Source organism: Salmo salar, chromosome ssa02 (assembly GCF_905237065.1).
Source record: "Salmo salar chromosome ssa02, Ssal_v3.1, whole genome shotgun sequence".
Classification (NCBI taxonomy): Eukaryota; Metazoa; Chordata; class Actinopteri; order Salmoniformes; family Salmonidae; genus Salmo; species Salmo salar.
In genome coordinates, this window is record NC_059443.1 from 58,511,857 (window position 1) to 58,539,496 (window position 27,640).

General features: G+C 44.2%; 1 protein-coding gene across 1 annotated transcript in view; it reads right to left on the reverse strand.

Moving 5' to 3' along the window:
* The window catches only part of ntn1a (netrin 1a), an 85,831-nt gene that overhangs the window by 32,514 nt on the left and 25,677 nt on the right, over positions 1-27,640 (reverse strand). The window contains exon 3 of the mRNA XM_014175033.2: positions 8,852-9,040. Within this exon, the coding sequence (XP_014030508.1) occupies positions 8,852-9,040 (189 nt within the window). The remainder of the gene's footprint in view (positions 1-8,851; positions 9,041-27,640) is intronic.

A 27,640-nucleotide genomic window follows, 5' to 3' on the forward strand; every position in this document is an offset into this window, starting at 1 on the left:
GGCTATCAGGGTGGCTGACGGGGGGGTGCTCAGAGGGGGCGAGATCCCCTGGGCTTGGGGTTCTTCATTTGTCTGTTCTGCTGTGATGTCGACGCTATGGTCAGGGTCTGGTGTGGACTGTTCTGCTGTGATGTCGACGCTATGGTCAGGGTCTGGTGTGGACTGTTCTGCTGTGATGTCGACGCTATGGTCAGGGTCTGGTGTGGACTGTTCTGCTGTGATGTCGACGCTATGGTCAGGGTCTGGTGTGGACTGTTCTGCTGTGATGTCGACGCTATGGTCAGGGTCTGGTGTGGACTGTTCTGCTGTGATGTCGACGCTATGGTCAGGGTCTGGTGTGGACTGTTCTGCTGTGATGTCGACGCTATGGTCAGGGTCTGGTGTGGACTGTTCTGCTGTGATGTCGACGCTATGGTCAGGGTCTGGTGTGGACTGTTCTGCTGTGATGTCGACGCTATGGTCAGGGTCTGGGGTGGACTGTTCTGCTGTGATGTCGACGCTATGGTCAGGGTCTGGTGTGGACTGTTCTGCTGTGATGTCGACGCTATGGTCAGGGTCTGGTGTGGACTGTTCTGCTGTGATGTCGATGCTATGGTCAGGGTCTGGGGTGGACTGTTCTGCTGTGATGTCGATGCTATGGTCAGGGTCTGGGGTGGACTGTTCTGCTGTGATGTCGATGCTATGGTCAGGGTCTGGGGTGGACTGTTCTGCTGTGATGTCGATGCTATGGTCAGGGTCTGGGGTGGACTGTTCTGCTGTGATGTCGATGCTATGGTCAGGGTCTGGGGTGGACTGTTCTGCTGTGATGTCGATGCTATGGTCAGGGTCTGGGGTGGACTGTTCTGCTGTGGTGTCGAGACTTTTGTCGGGAGCTGAGGTGGGCTGTTCTGCTGGCTTCTCTGTGGTGGTGGCCACCTCTCTAGTGGGTTGTTCTCTGTCACACGCCATCCCCCTCACCCTCTCCTCCAGCAGTCTAATCCTCTCCTCTAGTGCTCTGTTCCTCTCCTGCTCTTGCTTTTTATATTGTTGAAGTTGTCGCACCACAGTCCAGAGTGCAGATGTCTCTCTCCACCTCCAGCTCTCCGGGTCTGGTTAAGGGGGTGTTGTTGTGCTGGACTGTTGTCTGGGTCTGTGCTGACTGGAGTGTAATCACCTGCTGTTCCAGCTCCACCTGCCTTACCTCCAGCTGGGTAAATGTATCCTTCATTTCAATGAGGGAGTAGTACTCGGTGCTGGGAGGTTGACTTTCCGCTTGGGGTTGCTCGTCTGTGGGGTTATATAATGAAGACGTCTGGTCTGTCGGGGTGGGGGTATCTTTCTCAAGGGAGAGCTTCTCCTGCTGGGCTAATTCTTTGATTAGGTGAAAGTCCAGTTGAAACTGTTTGGGGTTGCCCTGTACCAATACTGTTCCAGACTTATAGAGATTTATATTAGCTGACTCCGAGTCCTCGTTGTCTAGTATCCTGAGTTTCCACCCTTCGTTAACACCCCCCCTCTTAACAGTGTGCTAATATAGCACTGTGCCACACCAGGGGATGGTTTGTGTGGAAGATGAGGTTGCTGATGTTCCCATTTTTATAATAGTCAGCAAAAAGTATCTCTTGATTTTCCATAAGGAGCTTCATTTTGTGATCTTTTCTTGCCTTATTCTTTACATACACAGGGTTCTGTATTTTAGTTACCTCAACAGCAGGATGCAGCTTCTAAGGCCTCTCCATTTGGTTGGAGTAGACTGTGCGACTCTCCTGCCATTGTTGGGCTAAAGGGCTTTGACACCTCTCACTTGACACGTCAGTGCTAATTGAAGTTGTATCAAGCTTGGCAGCCTTAATTTAGCATTCAGTCCTTCTAAAGTAATGTCATGTATTTTTCTTCTTGGCTTTTGGAAATAAAATATAGCTTCAGACTAAACATTACTCACTCAGTTCCTGGTTGGATGGTGTTTTCAGGTTTCTGTTGTTTTCCAGAACATTTGCTGTATAGCGTTGGAATAATAATTTTTGGTAGTTGTAAACCTTCCAGGTGATTCCGTAATTCCGTCCAAAATCAGGTTGTAGGTTTTGAGTTTTGATTTGGAGTGAAGGTTATGTTGTAGAGGGTAGCATCCTGTATATGTTCCTGACAAAAAAATCTAAGTTTATCTAACACTAAATCTATCTTTTTTTAAAGAACATGCTGAAAAATGCAGGAGCTCGTCTGATCATGACCTCTCACTCTCTCTCTCTCTCTATTTGTCTGTATTATGTGAGTCAGTAGCTGTTGCTGCTACTCTCGCTTATCTTAATCAGACAACGGAGGGGGAATCCGTAGCCCTCTCCCCTTATCAGGCCGGCGGGCTTTAAAGCGAATGTAACGATTACCACTTTCAGGCCAATCTGTCACCAGGTTTCATTGCCTCATTTTGTCTGGGAGAGGTGGGGAGTGTTGGAGGCTAGAAAACAGAGAGAGAGGGAGAGACAAAGAAAAAAGGGGAGGGGGGCTTACACAACCTATAAACAAGTGTCGAGGCCAATCGGGCACGTCTTCAGGCACGTAAATTTAAGAGCCTGTCAGTAGGGCGGAGGGGAGTGGGGGGGGGGAGGCATTAGGGAGGGCAAAGTGCGGCCCTCTTCAGAGCTTCTGAGAGCTAGCACAGTGTTTTTAAGAGCGTCTGCCCCACTAACCACAGCTTAAGCCTGCCAGTAAATCAAGTTGCTCCGCACATGGTCTGCAGGTGGGCCGCTCTTTTTCGATTGTTCTCTCGTTTTCTCTCTCATTCTCTGACTCTCTCGTTCTCTCACTCTATCGCTCTCGCTCGCTCATGCTCTCTCTCTCTCTCTCAATTTCAATTCATTTCAAAGGGCTTTATTGGCATGGGAAACACATGTTTACATTTCCAAAGCAAGTGAAATAGATAATAAACAAAAGTGAAATAAAGAATATAAAATTAACAGTAAACATTACACACAAAGGTTCCAAAGGAATAGAGACATTTCATGTCATATTATAGCTATATACAGTGTTGCAACGATGGGCAAATAGTTAAAGTACAAAAAGGAAAATAAATAAACATAAATATGGGTTGTATTTACAATGGTGTCTCTCTCCTCCTGCCCTTTCTGAAGGCTTCCCTGTGGCTCAGTTGGTAGAGCATGGTGTTTGCAACGACAGCATGGTGTGTGCAACGCCAGGGTTGTGGGTTCGATTCCCACGGGGGGCCAGTACAAAAAAAATTATAATACATGAAATGTATGCATTCACTACTGTAAGTTGCTCTGGATAAGAGCTTCTGCTAAATGACTAAAATGTAAATGTAATGCTACAGCCTGCTGGGGACCCACCTGGTGAGAGTTTAAGCTTTAAGTGTGTGTCCACTTAGCACTTAAGTAGCTATGTTAACCTGCTATCCTTCCTCACAGCTACTCCAGATGGCTGGGTGAGATAGGGACACTAGCTAGTGAAAAAGGCTAACTCCTTCCATCCTCCAGGCCTCATTCACACACACTTGCAGAGAAAGTGCTAATGAGCCCCTCATGATGAGCTAGTTACAGGGGCTAGCGAAAGGCTAGCTCCTTCCGACCTCTTTGACACATACTTGAAGTGGGGAGAAAGTGCTTCTCTTGGTCCTCAAGATGAGCTAGTTAAAGGAGCAGTCTGGGAGAGAATAGGCCTTTTTATATGAGCCTGGGGAACCCAGGATTTTTACAACCCATTAAAGTACTAAGCCAGTTGAGGAGCTCTGAAGGTTGAGGGACTTGGTCCTGTATATAAATGTTTCGTTCCTCTATATGAAGACCTTGGAGAGGCTCAGATGGAGCTAGGATTGAGTTCCCTACTAGTGTAACACACACACACACACACACACACACACACTTTGAGGAGGGAGTTGCACATAAAAGAGTGAAAAATGTTCTTGGTTAACGGGGAAGGGTGATGGAAGGCATTTCAACGGAGCTCGCTCTTCATAGGAGACGATCATTGCTCAATGTGAGAATTGTTTAACTCTGCCAATCGTTTACCATAAAGCTTGCATTTGAAGTTTGAACTGCAATGCTCCCCCTCAGTTTGGGTTTGTGCGTTCGGTGCCTATAAGAATAATTTGTTGGCTGTTGGATAAGGCCCAACCCGAGCCATGTCTGTGTTCTATTATAATTAGGTTTCTAGTGGGCCGGAAAAAAATGTGTGGAGAGGAGAGATTAAATAATGTTACATGACTCAGGCCTTTTTTCAATTACATGTTTATCTGATACAGGGAATGTCTATCTCAATTTGGGTTTTCATAAGTTTTGGTATTTTATTGATTAAAAAAAATTGGAAACATTAGGGATGTCACACTTTTGGCCAAGACAAGAGCCTATGGGCATACAGATAATATTATTCCTATATAGTTGCCATTTTACATGCAACACAATACATGTAAGTCATTATAATTGACAACAGCAACAAAAATATTACTTTATTTTTCATTTCCAGAGAAGTTATGAGAAACCCTATTTTTTTAATCCCTAACATAATGTTATTTATGGTTAATACAGTTCTACAGTGCAAGACGTACGGAGAGGAGAACGTAATAACTTCTACATGTTATTCTAACTGAAAGTAAGACTTTCCTTTGACAAAGACACATTTTTGTTCTGTTTGTAAAACGTGTTCCTCATGGTTCAACTCACTGAAGTAATTACACACTGGCTGATGTTACTGTGTGAATTACGATGAAAGTAATGGTACTAATATGGTACCCTGCTGCACTAAGCTTGGTATTTCTCTCAATAGAATAACTTTCAGACACTCCTTTTATCGTCAGATTTTTAAAGCATCATAACCAAAGATCAAAGGCTGGTGTCAATGATTTAGTTTCTTTACCATTATCACAGCATCTGAATATTACTTGGCCACAAACCTCCTAAAAGGGGTACCATGGCAGCCAGCGTATCAAACTCTTCATCAACTCAACTAATATTTGACGTGCTGTGTTTGTTCGATCCGTAACCAGACCACCCAGAGAGCTTCTACCTTTTTGCCCACCTTGGCTATCTATACGACATGGGATTTAGGCCCAACCATCTGCGTGGTATCAACAATAGGTTCCCTATCCAATAAACTCTAAGCATGGTGGGCCTTGGGCCACGCCCGGACACTGTACCAAAATGTGATATTATTATAGCTCTACCAACAAATGTGTTGGAGAAACAAACAAGATGCACCTTCCAAAAGTAGTCACTTAGGGCCTAGACCCTCAATCAAAATGCATTCTGTGTTTACACTCTAGTCAATGAGGGGTGAAGCCATATATCTAGGCTCTGGGCACTGTTCTTTCTGGGCCAAAATGGCCGGTTGCTCTCGGTTTCCTTCGCAATGGTCTCACCTGGGAGTCATTTGAAGTGATCGAGTTTCTCATATAAAAGCAAGACTCTGTACTCTTCTACCCTCTTGTATTGCTAAAGGGCTTATTCTGTCCAAGAGCTACCCAGCAAAGGTTCCCGTTGAACAATAAATAACTGAGGGCCTTAATTGCTGTCACTTTAGTGTAGCTGCATGGTGTGTATTTATGTCACTGGAGGAGCGAACAGAAATTAGTTACGTGGTTTTAGTTTTCATTGAATTATCTTGAGTTATGATATGCCAGACTTTAAATAATTTTACAAGCTAAGCACGAGATGGTTCATAGGAGTTGATATATAATAGGTAAAGCACTGTATTTGGTAACTTCATTATCACAGAGACAGAGAGAGCGAGAGAGACTGTGTGCCTCTGCATACTACGTCTGCCCAGCTCTCACACATCACACCGAATGTCGATCTAGCGTTTGTCCCCCGATCGTTCAGCGCGCTCTGTTTTATTTTTCACTCGGTTCGCAAATTACGTTCAGAGGTGTTAAAGTACTCTCGGCCAGCAAATGCTATTGGTGTGTCTGAGCCCTAAGGCTTGTAAACGTTCTCGAGAACATAAGCAAGAAGCTTGACTCAATCCTCACTCGATTCCAAAAATAAAAAACACAGATGTAGACTCCATTCCTAGAATCTTCTAGAAATAAAAACTGGAACCATATCATATTCCACAACCTCCATTAAAAACATCACATGAAAAGTAACAGGAGAGATGTGGACAGTTTGGCCATCAAGTTAGCAGCAGCAAAGAGGGAGAGAATCAAGCAGTTACGAGCATGAGTCAAAAAGATGAAGACCAGCCTGGAAAAAAGAGAGAGAAAAAAAGACATGCAAAAGAAGACATTGAGATGATGAAGGAGGCACAGAGAGAGTTCTCAGTTTTCCATGTCGGTAGCGTTGGCAGTTGGTACAATCAAAGGAGTCAAGAGACGTTCAGAGCCCCACATGTCCCGGATGCACACGTACAGTTCAGAATTAGATGCCTAGAGGTCCACACTGATGCATTTTTCACAGCTTTTTGACAAGTTGTTTTGACATAATATTTAAGGCATCAGTATAGTAAGTCTCCTGCCATTAAATAATGGACATAATATTGAATTAATAATTTAGAGTAAATCCTAACATTCTATGACTGTTTTTTTTTTTAAACTTGGAAACTAGAACTACTTGCAAAATCTCAACAGAAATAAAGTTGGTTACTCTAGGCTCTGCAGTAGCTATAGACCCAAATACACATTGTGCGTATTGAGGGTTTTGAGTGGCATTTCAACTTTGGCTTAACTAACTACTCAAAGCTGCAGTGAATCCATTAGCGAATTCCTGCTAGTTTGTTGACCCTAATTCAGCTACGCCTGAGAAATCCTCCGTGGCCTCTGACACACACACACACACACACGCACGCACACACACACACAGAGCCTCGGAAATCCTCTGTGGCCTCTGACTCAGAGGTCTTCATTAGCTCTCCAAGTAAAGCAAATCATTTTTAATAAAAAGCCAGAGTAAAAGGGTTCACCTGGGAGTAAGATGGATTATTCATTTTGGTCCTTATTAAAATCTGCTACGGTTCTGAAAATCGGGGTAAAAGACTAGCAGTAGTCTTTTGATAGTGGAGCTTCGCACACATATGGGGAGCACTGTGGCATGAATATAAATGAATTAATAAATATAATTGATGAATAAATGTCATTGAATTAAAATGTTCATTGAATTAAATCTGATTATTTAAGTCAACACTGTGATAAAATACATCAGTAGACTTAGAGGTATCACAGGGAAACCCGCCATGAGAGTGAGTTATGGTGCTGAAAGAATCAAGTCTTGTCCACATGAAAAAGGGATGGATTTGAAAAACAATAGAGGTTAAATCCCCAACAATTAGACAGCCTCAGAGATGGGGAGGGTATATAGTATGGGGGTTAATGATATACAGCCTCCAGTGATGGATGTCTGTTTGCATTCCGAATCGACATTCCCGAAGTGTTCATGTCAGTTGGGAACACCGTAAGAATGGGATGGATGGACGTTAGGTTCCATGACTTTTGTTATTGGGACTTTTTTCATGCAGAAGGATGAATCATGCTGGATGTGGTGTTTGGATAAACCGGTTTACTCTCAATCGCTCTCTTTCTGTCAAATCTTTTAGAAATGTAACTTTATAGCAAATTCATGTTTTGCAGTTATGTGAAAACATGACATTGAACAGACACAAGCAAATAATCACAAACAATACAGGAAATAGACACTTATTCCACATTCATACTGTAGTGTTGATGTCAGGTGTGGATAAATGAAGAAAGCAACATAAAAGTTGAAACACATCGACTTAGGCATCCCTCCTGTGAATAGTGTCTATGGCTTATCTACGGGTTGAGCTGCACAGATGCACTTTTTTCTCAGACAGACAAGACAACCTCTCTGTCAAACTGATTGATTAGTTTGTTTATTTACTTCCTCCATGAATAATGTGGGAAAACATGGAGCTCTAACTGTCAGCCAGAGGCTAATAGTTCCCTTTTACACGCCCTTGGAAGGAAGCGCTCTATAGAGTGTGTGTGTGTGTGTGTGTGTGTGTGTGTGTGTGTGTGTGTGTGTGTGTGTGTGTGTGTGTGTGTGTGTGTGTGTGTGTGTGTGTGTGTGTGAATGCGGGGCACGTTTGAGGTGTCACCGGGCTTTGTTTGAACAGAACTTTAGGTCGCTGTTATCTTACCCTTCAGCTATAGGAGGTTTGAAAACCTATTCTTTCTTCTCCCTCTTTCTCTCTTTTTCTTTTTACCCTCTTCTCTCCCGAGGTGAAGGCCAAAAATGTCAGGAAATTGCGGCGTCCTTTACACCCTCCCACTGCCTGGTGAACCCTGATGAGCACACGTGTGTAGAAGTGCCCCCCCCCCCTCCCCTCCTGTCGCCTCCTATCCATCCCAGAATTCCTCTCACTCATCTGACCAGCGCCTCGCCGGGGATCACTTCACACCTCTCCTGTTTGTTTTGCTTGCCCTGTCATCCCCCCATCCCTCGCTCCAAATGAAGCCAAATAACTCTGTGTCAGTGAGGAGACCCTCCCAAACCCCTACCTCATCACAGACTCCCGCTTGACCCATCTCCACTGACAGAGCTGGATGGGGATAAGACAGGCCAGGAATGTATGGATCACTGTGTTTTTCAAATTCTCCTGATTCTGCTCTTAACTTTTGCATAGGAGATGTCCCACCCACATAACGTAGTGGTTCTCTCTAGGTTATCCTCTGACTTTGCAGTTAGTTATTCACCAGTCCACATGACTTGCTGGGTTATTAAATAAATAAATAAAAATCACAATGTGCTGTTTTCAGATGAGGAGAATCTCTAAATGTACTCTATTTATGACATAAAGTGTAACTTTGGATAACAGTTGTGTATCATAGAGCTACATGTCACTATAGCAACAACAGAGCCCCAGAGTTAACAGTCAGACCAGGACAGAAGCCCTCACCAGACCCCTCGTGTACCTTTGCAGGCTTTCCTGTGAGAGATGGTTTTGGACAGGTCTCTGTAGTAACCCTCCTTGCAGTAGTGACAGTGGCGTCCGGCCGTGTTGTGGCGACAGTTGAGACAGACTCCTCCGCTCTTCCTCCCAGACAGCTTGTACAGCTCCATGTTGAAACGGCATCGCCTGGCATGCAGGTTACAGTTACAGGCTGCAGAGACGGAAACGAAGGGAGATATTGCATTTTTTAAACAACCTATATTGGCACATTTCAACTTATTTGCATAGTGAATTCAATGCCAAATCAACATTTAATTCCCCCCCCAAAAAAAACACTGCACAGAGGGAGAGAGAGAGAATAGAATAAAGAGAAGAGAAGAGAAGAAAAAAGAATAAAGGGAAGAACAATGGGAAAATAAAAAAAGACATTCTTCAATTGAATTCCAAACTCTATAGATTACTGCACTGTATCTACACTGCCTCTGGATGCCCACACCCCGATTATCAGTCTGGTGCCTGACAACTGATAAAGCGTTGTGAATAATTACAGTATTCTGTACGTGTTTGTTTACCAGATATACAAATCCTACTTGACACCTGGGCCTCAGCAGATCAGCCCCCCACCCCTCCCCCTCCCCCTCCCCAAGGTAAAATACTGTGAGAGTTTTAACTTCCCTGATAATGAGGTCAAGCACTGAGCTGAGTCAAATTGTTTTCGCTCTTTCTTGTTCTCTCTCTATCTATTTCTCTCTTCCTCTCTCTCTCTCTCACTCTGCCCTCCCCTCTCTCAAGGTTATTCTCTCCTCCTAGCAGACTCTACCAGACAAGGTTTCAGTACAGTATTATCATTCCACACCAAATCCCCGGTCGTGTTTGCTGCTGGTTTACTAATGAATAAAAGTTGCTACGGCCGAGTTTAATTAGCCAGCTGATGTTTATTCATGACTCGTCGTTTGGCTTAACTTCATTAAACCCCCCGTCTGACTACACACACACACACACACACACACACACACACACACACACACACACACACACACACACACACACACACACACACACACACACACACACACACACCAGTCCCGTCCGGGTCTCCATTCCTCGTCAATGATTTACCACAGGACACAATAGTTCCACTACAATGTACAGTACCAAATACTGCATCACCATGCCAATGCTACAGGAGGGGAGAGGGAGGGAACATGTGGATAGGGCTCCACCCTGACATATCTGCCCATGTTTTTCAGCCCACTCCCCCCCGAAACACACATACTGTACACACACTCAAGTAGGCTACTTCCTGTTACCATGTGCCCATCACAATCTATGGAATAGAGTTGCTTCTCAGCTTGCACCAGTTAAAACAAAGATCCATTGAAGGGCTGTGGTGTTTTAGTCCAGACACTGTAATTAGTTCCTTCACACAAGTTATGTTAGACACTGGAGAGGAGTCTCAGGGGGTCCACACACAGCTCAGTCCCTTATCTGTAGAGTCTGGTTTCCCAGCTCTCTACCGGACCCCAGGGATCCTTAATTAGGGCTATCCTCTGCTTGTTTTCTTCCCGCTCTGGGACTGTTGATTTTTAGTTGCCTGGGCTCACCCTGGGCTTTAGCCTCCTCACCCTGGGCTTTAGCCCCCTCACCCCTCACTGCCTTAGAGGCATCACGGTGGAAAACTATCCATCTGCCTTGGGGGCATCGCATAGGAAACCTATCCTTCCCTTAACCCTCTGCCTGGAGGCCCGGGGGTTTAGGGATTGCTGGCAGAGAGAGTTAAGGCACGGACACACCGGTAGCGTTTACCTGCAGAGAGTACTTAGCACCTCTGTTCAGAGTGGCAGCCGTAATTTGCCATCCAATTCTACATGTAGAATCGCGCGAACACGTCGGCAGTCACACGCCCACAGTGTGTTTTTAGGGGTGGTCCCTAAAACACTACGCCTGAACAAACCGCAGATGGATACTCGGTGCGGTGTGTCCGCTCCCTCAGGCTGCCAGATCACTGCTCAGACTGCCTCAGGCAGCTCTATAGTTACACTACCCAGACTCCTTTCACTCCCTGTCTAATGGTGGGAGCAGGGATTACAACAGGGGGCAATATGCATTCATTCTCTCCACCTTTACAAGAACAGAGATATGCTACAGGGCATGTTGGCTATTATACAGTATGCAACTGGGATGCAAAAGTGTAATACGCTCCAGTAATTGGTTCCAATTGCGACCAAATCGAAAAGAGAAAAACACACTTTATCTAAACTTCTGGTTCTTAGAACCTTAGACCTGCATCACAGTAGCCCAACCAGAGTCAGACTTCTTGTCTTCAGTTAAATCCTCCTGGGGTTGAGAGGGGTTTCCAGCAATGCATTGCACCGTGCTTTCAATGCACAGAAAGAAATGCTACATGACATTTAACCGAGCAACATCAAGGTGTTTTATGAGTACAAACTGTTTCCTTTTCTGCTAGATTTAATGGACAACAATTGAAGATAAAAGCTGATGTGCCGCTTGCTTGTCTGGTATTGGCTTATCGCGTTTCCTGCAATGTTGTGATGTCATTCAGGCTTCATTCAACCCTTATCCATTAATTCATGTGGAGTTCCCCCCTTTCATGAGTTCAACCAAATAATCATCTTGCTTTGTCTTGGTGGTAACTATGGCGATACAGCCGCTCGTCATTGAATACCTGTTATACTTGTGTTTTTTTTCTATATTTCAGCGCTCTGAAGACAAGACCCATGTTGTTTCAACACCTGCATTGACCTGGGACATTCTCTGTGCTGAGGTTTCACAGCAGCAGCTCTTCCTGACAGGCCTCATCTGAAGTTGAGACACCTTCACAGTCACAGAGGTCTAGAGGAGGCTGGAGAGCAACCCCCACTGGTGTTGTTAAACACACACACACACGCCGCGCAGACACACACTTCTACGGTGGGATTCCAGTGATGAGACCCCAGCCAAATGAGAGAGAGAGAACAATTGTGTTGCGCTACTTTCAACACAGATGCACACAAACAGAAATAAGCTAGGCACACCTGCACCTCGGGCCAGGCAGGATTCAGGGTGGCTGCCCTTCAATAGAGAAACACACAAAAGCTGCAGGCGCCTCGCTCCTGCCACACCTTTCAGCGCACACACCTATACGACCATGAGACTCCAATGCACCTCAACACGCGCACACGCGCGCACGCACACGCACACGCACGCACACGCACACGCACACACACACACACACACACACACACACACACACACACACACACACACACACACACACACACACACACACACACACGAATGCCTGGCATGTACTGTGTGTTTTGAAGTGCATTCTCTCTCCCCCATTTACCAATTGTACAGCCCATCATTGTAAATAAGAATTTGTTCTTAACTGACTTGCCTAGTTAAATAAAGGTTAAATAAATGAATAAAATACCCGTTTTGTCTTCAGGGCATGAGAACACATTTTTTACTATTACGAAAGCGAGGTGATATCTGAAAATATTCAACGAGGACACATGAAAAAATGATTTACAGTGCAATTACTACTTGTTTTGTTTCATATAAATGAAACATACTGTACATTTAATGTAAGATTGAATCTGGAAGTTAAAAAATAGACCGGGAAGCAAAAGTGTGGTAATTTTCAAACCCCATGGGGCTATCAACTCTAACCCTTCAGGTTGGGTTGCCGTGGCAACCCACCACTAGTTAATGACCCACAGGTAGTAAAATGTGTTAACTGATCCCTTTAAGCACATATAATTGAGTTAGCCGGATCAAGCTAAGCTAAGTCCTCCTAATGACCCTCACACCTACTGTAAAGGGGACCATTAATCCCCCAAATAAGTTAGAATTTTTTTTTAAAGTAATTTGAATTATAACACCTAAGAAAAAATATCAGAAAGAAAAATACTGTGATATTTGCGGGCAATATAAAATGAGGCCTAGGCCAAGCAGTTGTTACTGTTTCTCGCACATCCTGAGAAACACCCCACATTGGACCACCAGAGAGAGTTGGATCTAAAGAGAGTGTGTTTGTGTGTGTGTTGCAAAATTGGCAGATGTTCGCTTCGAACAGTCCCCAGGCTCTTGGACTGACCCCATTGCTATCACTAACACACAGCCCTGCTTCCTCATTTTCCTAATTAACGAGAAAGTTTGACCCTGGGAGTCAAGCTGAAGTTGCGACAACTATTGGTCTAGTTTCATATAGCGATGGATTCGTTCAGAAAACTGACTGCTAAGAAGAACTTCGTTACTGAATACATTTATATACGTCTAAACTTAATTGGAGCCATATAAAACCTTAATTAGAGCCTGACCACCCACTCTGCAAGACGTTTTCAAAAATGTTCATCTCACTGTCCGTCCGCCCAACCACCCGTTGTAACATTCAGGGGTCACAGACTGACCTGAGTCCTGTCATCGATATTCCACAAACGCCACGAATTCCGTCTCCCAGCCGCCTCAACCCTTCACTATCCCCCTAAACCAGAGGGAATAGCAACACCCAACACCAGAGTGTCAGAGCAGGGGAGCAGGGGAGCAGGGGAGCAGGGGAGCAAGGGAGCAGGGGAGCAGGAGGCTCTTGCTATTCTGCCCCTACGTTTAAAACAAACAGGCGGGGAAGCCCGGACACACACAGTTTACTTTTAATCCTACGGGCGCCCCTGAAAGTAATCAGATTAGACCCAGAAATCCCCTGAAGACAAAATGAGAAAATATTGTGTGTCCCTACTTCGGCGATTGTTTTGGTTTTCGAGCGGTTTCGGCGGCGAAGGGGAGAAGGGAGGTGTGTGTGTTTATGTTGTCCATGTGTGGAGGGGTTGATGAATTCTGCTTGTTACATCAGCAGCAGAACGTCCCAGTATTACAGCACATTACAGACATTTTTAGAACGCAAGGCATGACGCAACACTGAGCACCAAATGTGTCTCAGAATGACATCGTATGACTTTTAACCAGAGCCCCTCTGGTCACAAAGAAGTTCACTGTTAGGGTCAACAGTTCAATGCCCTCTACCCCGCTAACCTATAGACAGCACGCTTAGGACTGGTCTATATCTGGAGACTGAAGGAAACATCACATTAGAGATGCGCCAGCAGTAGTTGAGAGGGAGTTGTGCTCCATACAGCTGAAAGTAAGAAGATCACATAATTGACGTACAGCCAGGAGATCCCCACCTCAGACTAGATTCATTCTAGAGCTCTAATCCACTCTACAAGTGGGTATAAAAGTCTGATAGGATAAACGGACACATGACTGTACTCTATGGTACACCTTCAGCCGTGCCAGACCAACATGCACACACACTCTAATGTACACACACGCGAACGTGCGCGCGCACACACACACACACACACACACACACACACACACACACACACACACACACACACACTACCGCTTTAGATTCCTTGTGCAATGTAAAGCCTTACGTATGGGGGTATAATGATATCGTCTGTGATTTTTAAATCTTTCCCATCTCCTCATACTTCAGCCGTAACGCCTTGCATTATAGTTAAAGTGCACCAGTCACAAACAATCATTTTGATTCACACATCCGCAACTGGCAGCAGCCTCTTAGGCTATTGGCAGACAGCCAGATTCACTCAATGTTGACACTTTCCTTGGCTTTGATTAAAAAAAAAACGTGGTGTTTATGACAGTTAGCTAGGCCTACTTCCCGCAGCTCTTGTAGCCAGGACAATATTGAATATATCAGGACAGAGGACCACACCGATGCTGTAGTATGTGTATAATTCACATGTCCTGGAATTCCACTCTCTCTTATAAAGAAATAATAGTTTCTCGCGAACAAAATTACAGTTTTTTGCTAAACAACCCAACAGCATCTCACTTTCTCAAAGCCCATAATAACAGCAGGAACACTCAAACACACACACACAAAGCATCAAGTGATCTGAGAGAGAGAGAGAGAGGGGAAATATTTACGCTAACGCTGTAGCTATGCCCTATGTATCATACTCACTCAGATATCAACTAATAAATCTGACGCATTAAACTTCATGACAACAATTACAGAAATTGCTTCACGTTACCACAGTCATTTATTCGTTGTGTGTTATTTTTTCATTTTACATTGGAACAATATAGTTTTGTTGTCTGGTTTATTTGTTGATTCAGACACTGCCATGGTAAAAGCTGGGCATTAGGTCATTCCAGAGCTGGGAATTCCCAAATAAATAAAATGTATTCAGAGAGTTTAATGGGTGACATCATACTTATATGCCTAACAATGCATGTTTTGAGACGTTCGCTTTGGATCAAATTATAGCATCAAGTCAATGTGGTTTAAACGGGCCTGAAAACTACAAACGATGCATAATATACAGATGAAAGAGCAGTCTGGTGATGTTTAGTAGACATCTAATAACTGCCAATCAATTCAACAACAACAAAATGTAACAGCTGACATTCTGTTTACCTTCGATCAAATGAGGGAGCTTTATTGAGTCAGATTAAATGCGCTATTCAATCATATCCACTTTAGCCAACATCCGCATTAACGGTGGTTTTGGCGGTGGAACTGCGTTAGAGCTGTCAAATCCACAAGCGACTCCTGGCATTATACTTAAAGCGGACCTTGCCATTGGCTGCACGGAGTCGCATTAGGACAAATCCCATGCAGCCTTGTTTACAAATTCGAACACTGGAATGTGAGATGTAATCTACATCTCGATTAGGCTGACAGAAATCCTCATTATTTCGTTGAATTCATTTAAATTTGATCTTTATTATTTCTACATAGCCTACACTTTGTTGTTCTGAACTTCTACACGAGCGGATCGGTTCTGTGGCTTCCTGACAATGATCAAGAGCAGCTGCTCACCAATTTGACAACTCCAATGTAGTTACAACTCCGACAGCACCAAGACATCAGCTATGCAGGTTCCAAGTGGAAAAAGCATCTACTTTCTTTTCCCCCGATAGAAATAACAGCATTCTCCGTGCACTGTAAATTATACATTGATAAGCGCTAAGTAAATGAGTAATCAGCTTGGAGAAGGGGATTGTAAATACACATAGCAATAGTTTTAGATGATTTTTTGGGGGACATGTATCCTATTTGAGTCATTATGGAACTCTGACCACACATAGCAGGATAAAGCTGGAGCCTGGAGCACGGTTCACCACGACTGGACCGTTGTCATTACAGTTCCATGATTAGTGAGGATTAGGGTAGATTTCTAGGTCTACTGTTGAACCCTTATTGAAAAAAAATGGTCAACCTTCCTGTATTTCACGGATTGAACTTGAATATGGCAACTTTCAGGATTAATCAAATCACAGTATTTTTGATTCATCAATATATTTGGTGCGTAAAGGCTCTCCAAACCAGTTTTTTTTAATGATTTATACATACTTTCCCAATCCTAAAATGTGTCTAAATAATCTACAAAATCAGAGTATTTTTAAGTCTACCAGTTGGTGCTGCAACATATATTCATTGTTTTGGTTTTTATGCATTAAATGACCTGGTATGATGGCGCATTGATAAGTTATACAGTTATTATTTTAGCGTTCAAATTAACTGCCCAGTGTTTTCAGGATTCAATGAAATATTACCTGCAATTAATTACAATAGGAGTTAAATTGTTTTCCTTCCAAAAATTGTAATTAGGTATGTTAAAAAGCATATTTTCTGTGTTTGAATGGTGTGGGCGTACCCCAACGACAAAATGGTGTGGTCGTATACCGGTCATAAAAAAAAAATGTCATGAGTAGACCAGTGATTGGCCAGCTCTACTTATCCTTCCACTTATACTGTGTTTTCAAAATACCCCTCCATATACCCCTCAAAATATCCCTCAAGAGAAGCATAATAAGTCATGTCAAACTCTGTAGAATTGCAGGAAATGCATTTTAAAATGTAAAAAATACATCTGACACCACAATTTCGCCCTTGGCGTAGGAAAGGCGCGTGTAGGAAAGATGTCCCTAGGAAAGGCGTACATTTCCTAAGTCGGAATCGGGCCCTTAGTGAACAGCGTCAACATACAATAGAAATATGAAATCACAGGTCAAGTGTCAAACCGTGCCCCTGTATTTAAAAGCTGTATACCTCTTACATATACTACTGGAGCAGTCAGAGAGGCACATTCCTTAAGTCGTTCATTCAATTAAATGTCTCTCTCATTAAATAAAACTCCAGCTATTCTCCTATGCCTTCTTCCTTTTGTTCTCCTCTCCAGTCCAGACTGTTTCATTATCATCCGGCATGCGTCAACCATTTGTGATATTTTGCACAATGCCAGCTGTTATTTTGGACGGGACGGGAAAAGAACACAACAACTTGGGTTGAAGCCACGGAGATGATGATGATTCATTTTACAAGTTACCGGAATGTTCCAGGATTGCTTTGATGGTTTGACGGAAATCTAAACTTTTTTAATTGGAAAAAGAAAAAAGGTCTGATTTGAAACTACAGTATCACCTTGGCGTGACATAAACAAATAAAACATTAGAGAGAGAACGCGTACCAGGAAGAAACGTATTAAGATGACGGTTCTTTGATCATCTTAACCAGAGTGGACAAGGCCCCACAATAACAAACTCTGATTTCAGATCAGTTTCCAGGTGGGGAATAAAGGGAATGGAGTCAGCGATACGCTACTAATGAAACACACATTTAACATAGCGGCAGCTTTCGTTTGTCTGAATGCATGGCCGGAAGAGAAGGATTTATGTCATTCCCGTTCAGACAAACACCTGTATCTGTATCGATGTGTAAGAACATAAACGCTCCGTATTTAATCGAAGACAACTGTCTGTATTGTCAAACAGGACCCTGTCGACTGCATGGTCACTCTCTCTCTACAGAGATTACAGTGGATGCTCAGTCAAAACAAACAAATGCGCTTTGCACAAGTTGTTCCATTCTTGCATGTGTGACACAATGTGAAATCATATCCCCAAAATGTGAAATCATATCCCCAAAATGTGAAATCATATCCCCAAAATGTGAAATCATATCCCCAAAATGTGAAATCATATCCCCAAAATGTGAAATCATATCCCCAAAATGGGATTCCATATTTTCATGAAATATTGATTGAGAGCGATCTGATTGAAAAATGTGTACCTGTTGTTCCTTTAATTGGCAATCATCAGCACAGCACAAGATAGTCTTGGCAAGTTTGTAACAGTTTCCCCTTCAGACCTGTTTCAGGTCCATCCTCCAAGTGTATTCTAGAGTTGTAGGTCTTTCTAGGCTTGTAGATCATTCTAGGCTTGTAGATCTTTCTAGGCTTGTAGATCTTTCTAGGCTTGTAGATCTTTCTAGGCTTGTAGATCTTTCTAGGCGTGTAGATCTTTCTAGGCGTGTAGATCTTTCTAGGCGTGTAGATCTTTCTAGGCTTGTAGATCTTTCTAGGCGTGTAGATCTTTCTAGGCTTGTAGATCTTTCTAGGCGTGTAGATCTTTCTAGGCTTGTAGATCTTTCTAGGCTTGTAGATCTTTCTAGGCTTGTAGATCTTTGTAGGCTTGTAGATCTTTCTAGGCGTGTAGATCTTTCTAGGCTTGTAGATCTTTCTAGGCTTGTAGATCTTTCTAGAGTTCTAGATCTGTGTGAGGAGAAAAGGGAGAGGCATGGGCCTGATTTCTGGAGGTGTGAGGCAGAGGAAGAGGGGGTCAGTTTGTGGGTGTGGAGGGGTCACTCTGCCAGAGAGGCAGCGCAGGACCTCCCTGAAACTTCCCTGGGATGGAGAGGACGGAGAGGGAGAGGATGGCGGGAAAGGGGGGAGGGGTCCTTACAGCCTGCTGAGATTCTATCAGGCTAATTTAATTCCTTTATCGCTGCCAATTAGCAGTATCACTTCTGCTCCCAGAGGGCTCTTGCCCCTTCTCTCTCTCTCTCTCGCTCCCTCTCTCTCTACCCCTTCTCTCTCAATCTCTAATGACCAACTCTGGATCTCATGGCTCTGTCACAGGAATGGCATGTTTCACATGCACACATTTTAATGACTCGTCTCTGGCACATAAAATATGATTTTTATCAGTCTGTTGCTTGTTAAATCTCAGGCTCCACTTAATTAAAGAGACGTGGGTTGTGTCCAAATGGCCCCCTTTTTCCTATTTAGTGCACTACCTTTTTACCAAGGCCCATAGGGCTCTGGTCAAAAGTAGTACACTATATAGGGAACAGGGTGCCATTTGGGACGTAGCCTTGTGCAATTGAGTTCTGGGCTGTATATTCATCAGTGTTTTAAGCCTCCTGTGGTTGTGATGAAATATGTACTGGTCTAGCCGTGGGACTGAAATCTGAATTTAACTGTTTTCAAATGGACAGGATTTTTTACGAACCAGGCTTTCCCCAACTGTGTAACCTTTTTTATATCAGTCAAGCTGTTATGGGTTTGTGTCTAATTTCAGAATTTAACTCCGCAGCCACTGGCTTTGGATGTTACTTACACATTTGCATTCTCATATCGTCAATTTTCCTCCTTCAAATTAGTCAATTCCCCTCGCAGACAGACAGGAATAGCCTGAGCTCCTGTGTTTCTGTTCTGTCTGTCAGTTGGCTAATAAAACATATTCCGCCGCAATGAAGAGCTGTGAGAAAGCGGGGTGCTCTGCTGCAGGGGGAATCCTAATGAAGCCAGGGTTCTAAGGCTAAGGTTAATGCTAAGCAGAGAGGATTTGGGACTGGAGGAGAATAAACATTAGCTGCAGATCAGGATTCTCCATCTCAGCATTCCCTCTGTTTCAACCAGTGGAATGTCTAGTCTAGTGGATTGCCTATGGGTCCAAAATTAAGATTATCCAACTTTCTATTTGACAGTTGTACTGCAACAATGTTCTTTCTGAAGACTGAGGGCCCATGGTGACTGTAGAGTACAGTTGAAATATCTTATGATACTATACTGTACTGTAGCTCTGGGTAGAAGTTACAGATATAAAATCATCAAATTGTAACTTTGGGGCAAACATTAAAGAAGAAAAGCCCTGATCTTCCTTCAGTCAGTGTTCAGGGGTAACTTTATCCCACTGGTGTACTGTATGCTCCAGGGTGTAAACAACATTTCCCATATGTGTCCTCTCCACCCTTTATGACTCTTACCAGTCCCTATATGTTCCTCAAGACATTGGGTCACACTTCCACCACCATTTCGTCATCAGCAACCTGATGTAGCAGAAATCACTCACCCTAAGCAGCCCAGATAAGGAAGCCTCCATGGGGGCAGATAGTCCCACCGCATGGGGACTAATCAGGCCTGTTGCTCTCGCCACACTGAGGGGCCAACAACAAAGGGCCCCAATGGCCTCCTATTTCCACGCATTAGCGCCCATTTAACGTCCGGCCTGCCTTCTCGTTAAGGAGCCCTGGTGTGGCCCCGGGCCCCTACACACCCTCCAGGCCCCCGGGGCCACTCTGGCACTTCCACCTCACGTTGGGAGCCTATAATAGGGCTAGTTTGTAAAGGGGCCGGCCTCTGATCTGAGGTGCATCAATTTGCTGAGTAAGCAAGGCTTCTATTGTCTGGTTGTGTGTGGAGAGAGATGTTGTGTGTGTGTGTGTGTGTGTGTGTGTGTGTGTGTGTGTGTGTGTGTGTGTGTGTGTGTGTGTGTGTGTGTGTGTGTGTGTGTGTGTGTACAGTATCTAAGCATCTGTGAGTGTTAGTGTTTCTGTGTCTATTCTCAATTGTGTGTTTGGATGAGTAATTACTAAATAAAGCCGCCGTTGCCTGGAAAAGATCTTCCCTCCACTTCTTTAGTAAAACAATGACATACCAACACACAGAGAACGCTAAAGGCTTGAGGCTGTTGATCCTGACGGTGCGTTGTGTGAACTAAGCCATAAAAATGCCATGGGGGAAATCTGACGTGGACAGGCCCCATTCAGGCCGTGGCAGTGAAAGCCCTTTAGGGGTGAATAAAGAATACAATAAGGGCTGTCAGGCCTCCCATAGACCCCCAATAAACAATACCCACAAAGACCCAGCCGTCTTAATAGCGTGAGGGACTGATACCCATCGGGGGACGCAGTGCTGGACTGGAGGAGCATCCATCCACTCGCACTGTCAGTCACAACTCCGACAACTGTGTCAAGGGTGGGATCCGATTAGGTTCCTGTAGCTAAGAACTCCCATGAGTGAATTTGATTGGTAGACAGCATGAGGACACAGCGCTGGAGCATCCACTGTCACTATCGCCCTCCGATGTCAGCGGTGGGATCCGCAAAGCCTGGTTTAACCAGACTGAGCGCTGTATTCACCATGAGTTAAACCAGGATATTGGAGCCAAAAACTCCACGAGTAACCAGGCTAGTGGTCGGTTACTGTAGCCGAGAGCTCCACAAATAAATGAATCTGATTGGTCAATGGCACAGGGAAATGTGTTGAACACAATACAGATTGAGAATAACTGGATTTATAGCTTTCAGTGAGGGCAAACCAAAATCTCTGCTTTCACTTATGAAGCAGTTGGGTTTTATTTTATTGAACGGTAAGAGCATTGGGGCCTAGAAATTGATTTTATTTAACTGTTGGCGCATTGGAGCAGTGTTTCCTTTTTCACAGTCAATTCCAGACAGAGAATCGCTGTGCTGAGATTCGTGCTTCCTTTTGCCAGACCAAAGTTGATCTGATAACCTCAAGGTGAACTATGGGTACTATGGTAAATCTTTGGATAAATTCTGCCCTTTATCTGATCCTGATCAAACTGAACCAAGACCTCATCACATCGACGGGAAGTCGGGAACCAAACTGTGTAAAACAATTTCTCAACCCTTCGCAACTCCGGTGCAAGTCCCGGCGTCAACACGACCTTCAGAACCAATAATAATAGTGTTCCACTCTGTTTTCCACAGTTGGACAACCAGCCGTATTACTTAACGGTGTGTCTTCTCCACCTAGCCAAGCACTGGACATCCACAAACAGCTCTTGAACTACACAGAGCCAACATAGATCGGAAAGATGCGAGACGGATCTCTGTAAACAACGGCTCCCTCCCATCTGCCTTCTCTTGTCAAATATCACCTGCAGTCTATTTGGGCTGCGTTGCTTTGGTTTCTATGAGACCGATTCAAAGGGATTTTCTGATCTCATATTTTGGCAGGCTCTTTTCCCCTTGCCTGAGGGCCTGGCTGAGAAGGCCAAGTTGTCAACTAAGACACTGAGACGGCGGGCTTACGGCGCTATGCTAACTAAACCAACACTTATCATAACTGCGGTTTACACTAATCCAGCAGAGTCTGCAATTAAGGTGGGCCTACACACACACACACACACAAGGCCTGCGTCTCCAAATGAAGATATTAACCTGTCATATTAGTAACAAAACAGAGGTGACAGGCAGTTTCTGTTACAGCGATGACTGGCTGGATTTTCAGGGAAAAGATAAAATAAAACAGTGTTTGAAGATGAATGGGGTTAGTGTTAGCAAGGCCCTTCAGGCAGGGAAAGGTAGGGTATGTTTCCTGTCTTGTCTCCTCAGATTCTGATTGGAAGAGACAGACATGTGGGGATATCCCCTCTAACACCATCTCTGTGACACGTTATGTAATGAACACGGCCCGAACAATGCATAGTTTCACACCAATTTTTTTGGGGGGGTCCTTTCATTTTTTGTTCATATGTTGAAAGATGGTGGAGAGGGGTTTGTCGTTCGCTAAGGCTGGCTCTTCGCATATTGGACTATTGGGGAAAAAAATCATAGTCAGCAGACGAACCATGGATGAGAGACGGCTAGTAATGTCTTTTTGGTTGGCTAATTGGGTTATGCTTGGTTTTATGGTGTCGTAAAATGCACTTGTTGGGAGTCACTCTGGTTTGGAGTGTTATGCAAAATCACTAACAAGTGATCCAAATACTGTAGGTTAGTAACAGAATGTCCCCAAAGTCTTTAGTCTACAAATCACCTCTTTTGAGGTAATGCATGTATAACTATAGGACTGTTCAGTTTAATCAAGTAAAGCAACCACTTCCAATGGCTTCCTTGGGAGTTTTCAGATCCATAAATCATAACACATAGCATGTCAAATAATTGCCTTGTTTCTCACTATCTGGCCCAGAGTGATGTCACGTATATCGTAAATCCTTACTTGAATGTACGATTAATTGACAATGAGGGACTTCTTTAGCGATCAGGGACCTAGAACAAGCATGCACGATAATATCATTACTGTATGATCACAGCCAAGAGGAAGTGAATGGGTGATGAATGAATGAATGAATGAATGAATGTATACACTCTTAGAAAAAATATGCTATCTAGAACCTAAAAGGGTTCTTTAGCTGGCCCCATAGAGGAACCCTTTGAGAAGCCCTTTTTGGTTCCAGGTAAAACCCTATTGGGTTCCATGTAGAATCCTTTCCCCAGTGGGTTCTACATGGAACACAAAAGGGTTCTACCTGGAACCAAAAAGGGTTCTCTTATGGGGACAGCCGAAGAACCCTTTTTTCTAAGAGTGTAGGAGTAAAGTAATATGGTAAAAACCTCTAGTCTAATCTCTCCGCTCTATTCAATAAACCAGCTCCACTTCTCTCCTAGCCTCATTAGTGATTATAGCACTAGGGCCCATTGTCACCAGGTGCGTGAACTTTAACCTTTTCGCGCTACCCTCAACCACGACCCTCTGGGTCTTCTACCAGTGCAGAAATGTGGCGTGACGCTTCTCGGGGGACCGAGGAGAACCGGGGGCTTTCCTTCCCTGCCTCGCTGCCTGCTGCAGATGTCGTTAGCATGTGTCACCTCTCGCCGATTTACCGCCGTCCACGTTCTGGCCTTAACAAGCTTTCACGCTGCTTTATTGGAACGCAAGTCCACCGCAACAGATTTTGTTTTAAATAAAAAGGCATGAAAATGACTTCAGTTTGGGCAAAAGGGGAGGAGAGGAGAGGTGGTGGTGTGGTGGAGAAGAAGAAGAGAAGTGCCAGATAAAGAGGGGGAGGAAAGGAGGAGGGAAGGGGTGTAGAATCTAGATTTTCTGCTATAGGCTATGCTCTGCATGCTGACTGCTTTCTCTTTCCCTGCAAACTAAACACTTGTCCTTTCCCTATCCCACTGAGTGTGTGTTAAGTTACCTCTCCTTTCACAGAGCATTCAGGTCTGGGATATTTAACTTGCCTGATCTTTTCTAGCTCCTTTAACAATCAGTCAATTAGTGCAAAGAGTCTCAGGGGGCTGATCGCAGCACAGGGTGCAATAAAAAACATGGTTAAACCAACTCAATGGCCCTGGATGGTGGCTGTGAACAGAAGAGTTGGCTCTCGATGGTAACCTAACTTGGGAAGCATTCAATGAACATAAATGTGTTTAGGAGGAAATTCGATTTCATTGAAATGACTTGTGCCAAAGTTATCAACCCCCTGATTCAGCCGTTAAACTATGCCTGTTTTTCCAGTATTTTCAATCGCACTAATGCCCTTACACAAACTGTAGATTCCAATGCATTTGGACAATTGAGTTAGGAACAACTACTTTCATAACAACAATATACTGATATTACATCAACATCCCTCTGTAAACTGGCCTACATGAGATTTGTCAAAATATCCATCTCCATCTCTCTTTCTCACACACAGAAGCCCGCACGCTTGCACACACACACACACACACACACACACACACACACACACACACAGACAGAGACACCCCCCCCCCTCCCCCAAACACACAGATCTCATGAGTTACAGGTTCTGTGTGTAGAACTGTGCTCAGAGCGTCTGGACTCAGCCTCAGCCACAGTGTAAATAGAGAGAGACTGGGGCTGTCAGAGCGCTGCGGTCGGGGAGGCATTTGCACTGTCTCAGCTCAGACACTTTGTAAGATAAGAACCCAACCTGTAGCTACTAAACATCGTGCTTGTTCTGTGAGCCTGTTCTCCTGGGCCTCCGGGGCAGACTTCTTCACACGCATGCAGACTTCTTCGCTCATTGAAATGAGGGATGAGGGAGGGGGAGAAGGTTTTAGGAGGAGGGGAGCGTATTTGACTGCCTGCCACACATCTAGTGCCGTCTCTCCTATTGAGAAGTGGGACCTAGCAGGAAGCGGCGAAACCGTAAATTAGGAGCCTGCGGCGCTCCTCAGCCTTCCCTTGGACACGTTTATTGTTCTTTTCTCCCCACCTCTCTCTCGTCCCTCTCTTGTTTGTAGAATGACGCCACTCTCGCCCAAATTCCACAACGTTTTACATTTTTTCGGTTTGTGTTTTAGATTGTGTGTGTGTCTCTCCACAGTACGACTGTGTGGAGGAATTCACTTCTCGCCGTGGCCCGTCTTTCTCCACCCCTGTTTGAAGCCTTCAAAGCCTCAGCGTGGATGCTTAGGGCGGCTAATAGGGTGTGAAGCCAGCGCTTCTGCCCCGGCTCAGGCGTTGTTCTTGGACGGGGCAGCGGAGAGAGAGAGCACAGTGTGGAAGATGAGCTCACACTGAGACAAGCTCTGCCAGGTCGAGGCCAGCTAGCCAGAGAAACTCACATCAGGACACTAATACGGAACGGTAATGTTCTCGAGTCAAATACAGTGATGAAATGATGATGATGTTGTTCCACTGTTTAAGTGAGAAGGGATGGTCATAATGATTTTGTAATGGGCCTGGACCCTTCCACAAATGGGCATACACAAACCATATTACAGTAGCATATTTTGGATCTTTACAAAGTCTACAGTACATATTTCATGAATAGGTCTGCTGGATGATTCTTATAATAAATCATGGTACATCAATCAATACATCTGCCAAAACCCAGATAAAAAAAGCTTTCTAGGACCAGGTAGAGGTCTTTTCAGGGCCTGATAAAAAAACATATCATAGCTTTCTTGGACCAGGTAGAGGTCTTTTCAGGGCCTGCGTAGCCTAACACTCAAGCTATAGAAGAACAAGTCGCTTACTGCAACACAGGAGGAGAAACACAATGGCATGACACAATGCCTTGTTATTCTACAAGTATTGCACAAGCACTCCGAATGATAAAGAGAGAAGACCAATGACTTAGACATATTTCCGAGGGGTTGCTTATTATTGTGCTAAAAATGGAAACCATCAGATCTCCATATCCAATGACAACAATGGATGGTTATATTTTTTGTTCAAGTGTAACTACACCAGCTGGTTCTGTCCAAGCAGATTGTTTCTGACACTGATGGAGCAGACATGTTGTTTCTGAACCGGCTCCCAGAACCGCAGTTACCACAGAACACTGCCATGTCACAATGCCTCTTGCACAGTACCCACCCCCTACCCCTCACCCCACTGGAATTCTGGGAAACCCACAGCACACACCAACCATTGGATCACTATAGCTCTAATTGCAGCTTTGGAACAGTAGTTCTTGGAGTTTGTTTCCCCAAACTTTACTTTGAACGAAATTACAGCTTCAGGTCTCCGTAACCGATTCTGACACTTCTGACTTGCGGAGGAAGGATACAGGGGGGCGTTGAGATGGGGGTAAATAGCCCCTCAGATTCTGAAACCTAGAAACCCCAAACCTTGTTGTAATTAACTCATCAGGAGTAGGTCAATTAGGGAACCTGGGCTGGGATTTGCAGAGCAGAGTTTGCGGAGACGTTGAGAGTTTGTTTTTCGAAGTGTTGCGCAACAATGTCCAGATTCACAAATGGTAATGTCACAATGGAGGAAGTCCTTCATTACCACCAAATAATGATTACAAGCTCAGCAAGGCTCTCTAATTGCTGAAACAGAACCGTTTGGAACCTGAGGTGGCCTTGTGCACACACAAAAAAGGCCCAAGGTTCCAAAAAACGTCCAACTTTGTGGAAAGAAAAGCAAACGGGCCGAGAAGTAATTGCTGCATTGTTTGAGTGGAAATGCTGAGGAGTCAGGAGTCAGAACAGTTAATGATTTGAGGATTTTGGTCCCTAATCAGAAGAGTGGGGGAAACAGCTCGTTATTTTTAAATGCCTCATTTCAAAGTCTGATTTATTCAGATGAAAGACAAGGCTGGGGTAAAAGTTCATCTCTGATGACAACCTTTGGGGTGGAAGGCTTTTCCTGTAGAAGGGAGCTGATGAACGATGTAGGCTACAGAGGCAACAGAGCGGCTACACTGTGATCAAATGTTTTTTCCCAACTAAAAATGAGTGTTAAAGTACTGTATTGAATCTGGTAGAACGTTGGAATGGCGATACATGGCGACTGAGTAATGGTTAATCAAAGGAAGTCTCTGCAGTCACTGCAATCCCAGGTGTGATTCAACCCTTAGGTCTTCATTGGGTAACTTAGATGTTTAGCACCTGCTGAAAGCCAATGGATGTGCGGATCATAGAGCATGTTTCTGTCCTTTCTTATACAGAGTATCTGAAGGAAATTATCTGAAGTGAAATGTGTTCATTTGACCAGAACAGAACAAGGAAGTGACAGAGTGGATAGATTCTCTCAAAGGATAAAATATTAACAGTATCAGGAAACAGAACAGAACTCCAAAAACATCCTGTTCCTGTCAGATAGCCTATGACACGCCCCAGAATTTACCTATAGGATTTCTATTGGCTCCCTGTTACCACTCCTGTGGCCTGTTTGGCCGCTGAGCACTAGTTCAGAGCCATCCAACAAAATGAAAATGGTTGTGTAATTTATGTCAAGAATAATATTACCTTAAATGTTCTATTGATTCTGTAGATATGCGGTTTTATTTTCTCTGGCCGGGGACTCGCGGTTTGAAACCGATTGTGTTCGGTGGGCCAGGAAAATGAACCATAATTATTGTCAATGGACCACTTAAACATAATCTATTGAAAATGACTTTGGATTAATTCTCTAACATCCTGGGGTGTTTTTGTCCCAATGTGCAGCTGATATACTGAGCAGTGAAAACTAGGTGC